Below are 9,140 nucleotides of genomic sequence, written 5' to 3' on the forward strand. Positions count from 1 at the left end.
TGGGATACCATGAAAGCAGGGCTTGGAGTAAAATTTGTGGCATTGATTGCATGTATTAGAAAAGAAAAACAGTCTAAAATCAATAATTTAATCCTAGGAAACTAGAAAAAAAGATTATTTTAAGTCTAAAGCAAGCAGAAGGAAATGACTAATAAGTAACAAATATTAAAAATAACTGTATGCCCCCAAATTTGATGATCTAGAGTAAGTCGTCTAGATTAAATGAATGTTTCAGTGCTTCGAAAGACACAAACTACCAACACAAGGAGAACAGAGTAATCTGAATAGACCTGTAAGTATTGAAGATATTGGATCAATAACTAATAATCTTCCAAAAGAAAGCACCAGTCTCTGACAGTTTCACTGGTGAATTGTACAAAACGTTTAGGGGTGAAATTATGCCAATTCACAGCAATCTTTTCTTGAATATAGATGCAGAAGGAAAACCTCTAAACCTATTATTTGAGGCCAGCATTACCTTAATACCCAAACCAGATAAAGACATTACAAGAAAGAAAACTATAGGCCAAAATCTCTCATGAACATAGGTAAAAAAATTCTTAATAAAATATTAGCGAAACCAACTCAATAGCACATGAAAATAATTACGCTCCACAGCTGAGTGGCAGCGTACCTCCCAGGTGTGCAAAGCCGGCCCAGCATTTGAGAATCAGTTAATGCAGCCCACCACATTATTGCGCAAGAGAGGAGAACATTAACATGACCGTATCAACTGGTGGAGAAAAGTATCGACAAAAGCCAACCCTCATTCAGAATAAAATCTCTAAGCAAAGTGTAAATAGAGGGGAAACTTGTCAACTGGAAAAAATTCTACCGAAACCCTTCAGCGAATGTCATATCTGATGGTGAGAAACTGGTTCTCTCCCTAACATCAGGAGCAAGCCAGGATGGCCATGTCCCCGCCCACGGCAGCGTCGTACTGAAAGTCCTAGCAGGTGTGCTGAGACAGAGAGAAAGAGCAACGAGAGAGATGGGGGAGGAAGGAACAAGACTCTCTTGGCTTGCAGATGACATGATCATTCATGGGAAAATACCAAGGGACCAATTTTTAAAAATTCCTGGAACTAATTATTGTCTTAAGGTTATAAGATAACAAAGTCGACATGTAATGAAAGTCGGTTGCTTCCCTTTATATGAGCAGTGAACAGCTGGCACTGGAAATTAAAAACACAATACCACTTACATCAGCATTAAATTAAATACTTAGATACAAAGTAACTCAATATGTACTGAATCCATATGCAAAACTGACAAAACTTGGAAGAAATCAAGGACAATCTAAATAAAGAGACATTCTCGATTCATGAACTGGAAACCCCTTATTGTTAAGACGCCGCTTCTTCTCAACCTAATGTGCAGATCTAATCCAAAACCAGTTAAAATGTCAGTGAGCTATTTTGTGCATATGGACAGACTGATTTTAAAATCTATATGGAAAGGCAAACCCCACAAAATAGCCAGTACAATACTGCAGGAAAAACAAAGTTAGAGGGTTGCTGTTCCCATCTTCAAGACTGTGAAGCTATAGTGGTCAGTACAGCATGGCATTGCTGAAAAAGAGGAGCATGGATCAGTGGAACTGAAGAGAAAGCCCAGAAATGGATGCAGACGAATCAGCCAACTGCAGCCTGACAGAGAGGCAAAGAGAGCCAGCGGCAAAAGGCTGGCCTTCTCGCCGACTGCTGCTGGAACAGTTGGATGTCATATGCAAAAAACTGTATGTAGACACAAACCTTACGCCTTTCTGGAGATTAACTCGTAGACCTAAGTGTAAAATGCAAAGTATAGAACTGCTAGAAGGTGACCTAGGACAAAATCTAGATGCCTCTGGGTTTGCTGAGGAGTTTTAAGATGTGACACTCAACCACAGTCCATCCTAGTGACTTTATTTAGTATATTACGTTTACTAACACAATTAATGATAGTATAGTCAGCATTATATTTAAGTAAACATTGTGATTAATATTAATATTTTATCAGATATATTATACTTAATATATCAGTTTATATTAAATTTATTAAAATTAAAAACATGTTTTCAGACTCATGGACAGTGGTTACCAAGGAGAAGGGGGTTGCAGAGGGGTGGAGTGGGGGAGTGGGGTTAGCAGATGTAAGTCACTATATGTGGCCTGGATAAACAGCGAGGTCTTTCTGTAAAGCAGAAGGAACTATAGTCAATAGCCTATGATAAACTATAATGGGAAAGAGTATTTGAAAAAGAATGCACACATATATATAACCGAATCACTTGGTTATATAGCAGAAATTAACACAACATTGTAAATCAACTCTACTTCAATTTAAAAAAAGAGAATATGAAACTTTTTTTCCAAATATACTGGTAAGAGAATGAAAAGACAAGCTATACCACTGGAGAAAATATTTGCAAAATACATATCTGATAAAGGACCTAAAACCCAATGTTACAAAAAACTCTTGAAACTAAACAATAAGAAAAAAAAAATATGATTTCAAATGGGCAAAAGATCTGATTTCAAATGGGCAAAGCAAAAGATCTGAACAGACACCTCATCAAAGAGCAGGAAATACAGCTGACAAGTAAGTATATGAAAAGCTGTCCAAAGTCACTTGTCATTAGAGGTGTGAATTAAAGCAGCAGCAAGAATGACCGAAGTCTAAAACACTGGCAGAGACGCAGACAGGGGCTCTCGCTCGCTGTTGGTGAGGATGTGAGACAGGACAGCCACTCTGGGACAGCGTCTCACAAAGCCAAACACAATTATGTGCCATATTATCCAGCAACCACATGCTTTGGTATTTACTCAATCGAACTGGAAACTCACGCCCACACAGAAACCTGCTACAAGTGTTTATAGCAGTTTTATTCATGATTGCCCCAAACTGGAAGCAGTCAAGATGTCCTTCCATGGGTGAATCGATAAATAAACTGCAACGCGTCCAGTCTTCGGTACATTATTCAACAGTGAAAAGAAAAGACATGCAGGAATCCTAAATGCGTATTATTAAGTGAAGGAAGCCAGTCCCGAAACCCTCCATACTGCATGGTTCCAAGTAGACGACAGTCAGCAAAAGCCAAAACCACGGAGACAGTGACAATACCGGTTGTCGGGGCTTTGGTGGAGGTGGGGGTGTTTGGGGTGGAGAGATGCTTCTTTATGACGCTGTAACGGTAGATAGACGCCACGATGCACTTGTCGAGATCCGTAAAAAGCTACAGCACAAAGAATGAACCGTAATGTTTGCAAATAAAAAATCATTTAGTAGATTGGAGGGTTCCAGGAGAGAATGCAGACTGTGACAAGGGAATGCAAGAGAGCGCCTCACAGAAGGGCAGGGAGAGGCACTGCCCTCAGCATTCTGGAAATGATGGCGTCTGCAAGAGCAAAGACAGAAGGATGCACACGCTCTGGGCTCTGGTGATGGACTTGCCTCCCGTGGGCCCCAGGTTACAGCTGTGAGCCTGCCGCACACGCGCGCGGAGATTGGACAGCTCAAGCCAAGAGCAGAGCCGGGAGCCGGGGGAGGGGCCCGAAAGACACGCGAGGGGCACCGGGAGACATCAGCAGGAGTGCAGGCCTAACGGTGGAGACGCAGGTGGCGACCTGCAGAAACCGGCTCCACGGTGCGCACGCACCCACGCCTCTGTGCTCTGCCGACTGAGGGCCTGGAAGCCACGCCAAGGTCACACCTGCTGCTCTGGATGTTGTTTCTATCTCCAACAAAAGGAGCCAGTCCCCTTGAGGAATGGGCAATTCCAGGACTGGGCAGGAAGATACAACGGAGACAGGAGCGTTTTGTAGAGAGTAAGGGTGCTCGAGAGTAAGGAAGTTACGTGGGAAGCGTTAAGGACGCACAGAAGCCTGAAACGAAAAACCCACCCACCTGCCCACCAACTGAACAAAAGCCACCCAGAGTGATGGGGTTGGTGGGCATGGCAGAGGGCACAGGAGCCACTGAGAAAATGAGCTGAACGATATAAGCAGTCTAGTCATGCTGGGTTACACCTTAAAGCATACAGAATAGCCCTGTGTCCAGACTAATGGACAAATGATAACACAAAGAAGGAAATAGGCATCATGATCTCTGGTGCGGCCCCGTCCCCACAGCGTGGAGCCCCCGTCCACCCAGCGGCTCTTCTAAGAGCACTTTGCAGCTCTCGGTGGGCTCTGCCGGCCCCACGCCCAGCCTTGCTCCCAGCCCCACACTGCAGTCCAGCGCTGCTGGCCTCCGGCACCCCCCTCACCCCCCTCCCTCCCCCAAGCATCCCCCCACCTTCCCCTCTGCACGGACGAAGGTGGACCGGACCCCACTGAGGCCCCGAGGCCTCCTCACTCAGGGACAAAGCAGACTCCAGTCCTGGAGGCAATTTCTCTACTGTGTGGCCGGGGCAGAGTCCACCTACAGGCGTAGCTAATGAGTGCCGGGACTCTCTGACCCTGCTGTACCTTCACGATCCGCCCCTGCTCCTTCTAGAGAAGGCTGGAGGCGGCTTCTAAGGCCCAGTGGTGACACCAGGTTTGCAGGTGGTCACAGCCCTGGGCCCGAGGGCCAGGCCCCCGGCCTCCCACAGGATCCTGGCTTCCCTGCCCTCAGCTCCGCACACTCACAGCTCTGACCCACAAGCACAAATCCCTGGGCCCTCTCCCTCAAGGTACGCAGGTGCCCATGGCACCACGTGCCTCTGTCCTGAGAGACGGCTGGCACAAGCAGTCACCCTGGAGGGTGGGCGAGGAGCTGGCTGGCGCGTGAGGGTACCTGGCCGCGGCGAGTCTCGCAGTTGTGCAGGTAGCTCAAGTGGTAGATCTTCAGGTTTAATGTCCCGAAGTTCAGATATTTCAGGAAAACCTGGAACAGAGGTTGTGACAGCAGCAGTTAGAAACCCCAGCTTTCGGACGCACGCCCAGGTGTGTGCTTGCGGAGGAGACGCCCAGCGGCTGAGAGTGGGGACCACACACGCTGCATCGACCTCGCCCGTGGGCTGACTTGCGGCAGGTGAGCCCCCGGGGCCACGCGAGGAGAGCGGCCGCGCAGATGCCGGCCCCAGGCACAAGGGTGCACGCCCGGAGGGTCCCTGACACTCACGTCTTCATCTTCACTTGTGAAACACGGGCCATCCAGCTTGTTCACAGCCATGATCACGGCCACGACATCTTTGCCGTTCATGATGGGTGTGGCCAGGATGTTCCTGGTCACATAGTCGGTCAGCTCATCCGCAAAGGAGCTGAAGTGGGGGCACTACGAGACGAGAGGAGAGAAGGGAGAGGCCATCGCTCTGTGGACCCCGGAGTCCTGGTCCCCCTTGTCCCTGGGGGTCACAGCTAAGCTGCCCAGGCCAGTGCTAAGACCCAGGGGGCCACGCCCTGGGCATCAGGAGCCTGGGAAGCACATGCAGACACAGCCAACGGGGCTGAGCTTCGGGTTCAGGCTCAGTCCTTATCACCCCTTCTCAGAGCCGACGACCCTCAGCTCTCGAACTGCAGACTGCAGAGCTCGGCTGTGGGCAGGCCTAGCGCCTCCGCATCCGCTGCGGTCTGGCTAGCTGGCCTCCCAGACGCCTCTTGAGTCTGTCTAGTCCACACGTCCCCGAGCTCCTCCTGGTGCAGGCTGCAGTCTCCTCCTGCCCTCAGCCGCCCTGAGCCCTCTCCTGCGCTCGGGACCTGTCTGCCCCGTGGGCCTCCTGGGCCCCTGCTCCACAGGGTTTCTTGCCCCCACGATGAGACCCCAGTCTCGGAGCTGCTCTTCAGGGCCTCTTCATGGTCAGGGGCCAGTTGAAGAAAACAGCTCATCTGAGCTTTGTCCTGGTCCAGTTGCCCCTTGCAACCTGGACTGCATGCCCAGAAACACCTGCCCGCCTGTCCCCTTTCCAAGGGTCGGCATCCACACACCACCCCAGAGAGGGAATCTGGGCCTGGTCTCCCCATCCCTCAGACCCAGCCAAGCCCTGTGGCTTCTTTAAAGTGCCCCCAGCTCTGTGCCTACTGCCCAGGCCCGGGCCCGCCTGCCTCCTGGTCCACCTGCACTCTGCGGGGCTTGCCCAGTCCTGCCCTCCTCCCTCGGCCAGGCCATCCCGCCTCCTGGGAGTTTTCCTGCACAGCAACTGCCCCCCCCACGACAGTCTAGATGCCTCAGTGACGCGGGTTCAGAGACCCTGGCATTGCCAGGCACCACCACTCTCCCCCGCGTTCGACCTCCGCCCGCTGTCTCCCCACAAGCCCTCGGTTCTCAGCGGCCGCTTGGTGGCACCCCCTCCGGCCCCCTGGACCAGAACTTCAGAACCAACAGCACAGGTTTGGGTTGGTGGGGGGGGGGGTGGGGGCTCACAGGGGGGGGGGGCGGGATGAAGGGGGGGGAGGGGGAGGGAGGGACTGGGGGGTGCTTGGTGCAGCCCCCCAATTCCTGCAGGATGTTTTCCTGGTAATTTACGCTCTGGACCCTCTGATTCTTGGGTGACCCATTTCCTAAAAAGGAAGTGAAGATGAAGCTAATCCCAGAGATTAGCATATTCAGGTCGCTGGACCAAGGCTTGTTTGAGGAGATAAGTTTAAGAGGATTGCAGTCCGGAGTCAGGGGCCTGGGGGTCTGTCCACAAGTATGTTTTTGTCTCGAGGGACGAGGGGTTGCGGCTGCTGTGGCAGCCGCCTGTCCCTGTAGGTGCCTCCCTCTGGACCCATTGCAGCAGGGAAGGGGGCGGAGCCGCTCCCAGGCGAGACCTGTGACCCTCCCAAGGGTGGGGAGGACGGAAGAGGCGGCCAGCCTTGCCTGTGCCCATCTTTGGCCCCTACCCACGCGGCCTGCAGGTGTCGACCCCAGTCCCGCCCCTCGGTCCCTGGGCGCCCTGGGCCAGCTTCTTTACTTTTTGTTTTTTTGTTTTAATCTTTTTTTCTAGCCGGGACACTTTTGGATCTCCTCCCCAACCAGGGACTGAATCCCAGGCCACGGCAGAGAAAGCGCAGGGTTCTAACCACTAGGCCAGCAGGGAACCTGGACCAACTTCTGAACCCCCAAGCTCGCCCACCCTGGCAGGTGGTGCGGTCTCTGACGAGGCTGTGAGCTCAGGGCTCTGGGGTCCAGCGGCCCTGCCTTTCTGGGCCTCCTCACCGGTCCCTGCCCAGAGCTCTTCCTGCCCGAACCCCGCCCCGGGAGTTGTGCCTCAAGGGGCAGCAGGAGTCCTGCCTGCCGCCTCAGGCGCCCCCCCCCCCCCCCCGGCAAGCTCTGAGCTGGCTCTGCTCCGCTCGCTGCCCCCTAAAACCTGAGCACTCCCGGGGCCTGCAGACCCCACCTCCGTCACATCCTGGACGTTCACCATCTTCTTGGTCTGTGCCACGTGGCCCACGACCCCGATGTCCAGCGGGAAGACGATCTCGGAGTCGGGAGGCACCAGGCAGTCCTCCAGGACGCTGTCGGGCTGCACGCTGAAGAGGCGGGTGGCGAGCTCGGCCACGCCGTTGCGCTGGCGGTACATGAAGAGGCTGCAGCGGTCGGCGCGCAGGATGGAGCCGAGGCGCCGCAGGATCTTGAAGAGCACGCGCTCCATGTTCACGCTCTCCTGCATGTCCTGCACCAGCTGGAACAGCGCCGCGCCCTCCTCCACCTGGCACAGCTCGCGGAAGCTGCTGCAGCCCTCGGGGCACCCGGCCTCGCAGGCTCTGGCCACCTCCTCCGGGCTCAGCTTCCTCCCAAAGTACTGGTCCGCGAAGCCGGGGTTCTGGTCCAGGAAACTGTGCACCTGCCCCTCACTGAGGCTCATGGTGTCCGGCCGCCCGTCCGAGAGCAGCACCCGCCCCTGCGCACAGGGCCCTCCAACAAACACTGGCATCAGCAAAGCCTGTCTTAGTGATGATTACCACACCAGCTGACCCGCCCACGCCTGCCCTCCCTCCCCGTGGGGCCCAGACCGCCTGCTTCCTGGGAACAGACCCCCTGGGCTGGGGGCTGCTTGGTAATAGCTCAGGGCCTTCTGCCTGTGGCAGAGGTCCTGGCATGGTGGCAGGCCCTCCCACCCACCCCCCAGGGTGAGGTGATGGCACAAATGCCATGAGGGGCCACCCAAGGATCAGGGAAGGCCCAGCAGCAGCCCCGGGTCTCCTGGGCCCCCAGACCCAGGCTCAGGCGTGCTGGGCGGCGGGGCAGAGCTCTGCTCGGGGTGGGGGTGGGGGTGGGGGTGGACCCCTGAGTGTGCTGCCCACCCTGGGGAGGGAAGTGGGGAGAGGGGAGGAAGGGTGGAGGCGGGGTCCCAGGAGGGGCTCTGCACCGCCTCCCCTTCGCTTCGCACAGAGCAGGGGTCTATTCTTTGTCAAGAACCCGCATCCCTAGTTAGGAGTGGTCTCCACGAGTGCCCACCACACTCCTCTCTTCTCGGCCCAGCCCCAACTTGCTGGGACCCTCACTCAGGCTGCCAGGCCCTCTGCTCACACAGAGCCTAGGGTGGCCCTGCCAGCACTACCTGGTGTTATGGACGAGATCACGGCTGAGTGTCTGGGCTTCACACAGGTACCCGTGGGCCCAGACAGCAGCGGGGGCCTCTGGCTGAGCACCGTGCCACCATCCCTCCTCGAGGTCCGATCCCAACCTCCCTGTGAGCCGAGATGAGGTGAAAAGCTTGGGTCACAGCTGGAGGACTCACCCCAGGTCTGCCTGACTCTCCAGGAGCAGGAGTTCCCTTCACACGAGAAACCGTGTGCGGCTGTGTGCATGCGAGCGCATATGTTGGGTGTGCATGAGGATGCGTGCATGCGAGTGTGCGTGTGTGCTCGGGGACCGCAGCACGGTTAAGGGTAGGAGCTCTGCCCACCAGTGTGCACATCACTCAGCAAGGTCGGGGGGCTGGTGTTCTGGGCTCGCCTTCTGCAGCAGCAAGAGGGGTGCTGAGCACCCTGGCCAGAGGCGGAAGCGGAGAGGTTTAGCTGGAGACCGAGTCACTGAGGCGGAGGAGAAGGGCCCCGCTTCCCTGTCTTTCTCATCATGCCGCGTCTATGTCGTCGTCACGCTCATAACCCGGAGGCAGGGCTGTGTGCACTGAGCTGCTGGAAATGTGTGGACGCGACACGCATGTGGGCGTCCATCTGTGCACATGCGTGTGGGAGTGTGATGCCAGCGCCTCCGCGGCTGCACCGGCTTCTTACCTCCGCGGCTGC

General features: G+C 54.7%; 1 protein-coding gene across 1 annotated transcript in view; it reads right to left on the reverse strand.

Moving 5' to 3' along the window:
• The window catches only part of PDE6B (phosphodiesterase 6B), a 28,211-nt gene extending 20,458 nt beyond the window's left edge, over positions 1–7,753 (reverse strand). The window contains exons 1-3 of the mRNA XM_040237738.1: positions 7,286–7,753; positions 5,089–5,241; positions 4,762–4,851 (exon numbers count right to left, since the gene is read on the reverse strand). Coding sequence (XP_040093672.1) covers positions 4,762–4,851; positions 5,089–5,241; positions 7,286–7,753 — 711 coding nt within the window. The remainder of the gene's footprint in view (positions 1–4,761; positions 4,852–5,088; positions 5,242–7,285) is intronic.
• Between the last annotated feature and the right edge of the window lie 1,387 nt (positions 7,754–9,140).

This window comes from Oryx dammah, unplaced genomic scaffold, assembly GCF_014754425.2.
Source record: "Oryx dammah isolate SB20612 unplaced genomic scaffold, SCBI_Odam_1.1 HiC_scaffold_3, whole genome shotgun sequence".
Classification (NCBI taxonomy): Eukaryota; Metazoa; Chordata; class Mammalia; order Artiodactyla; family Bovidae; genus Oryx; species Oryx dammah.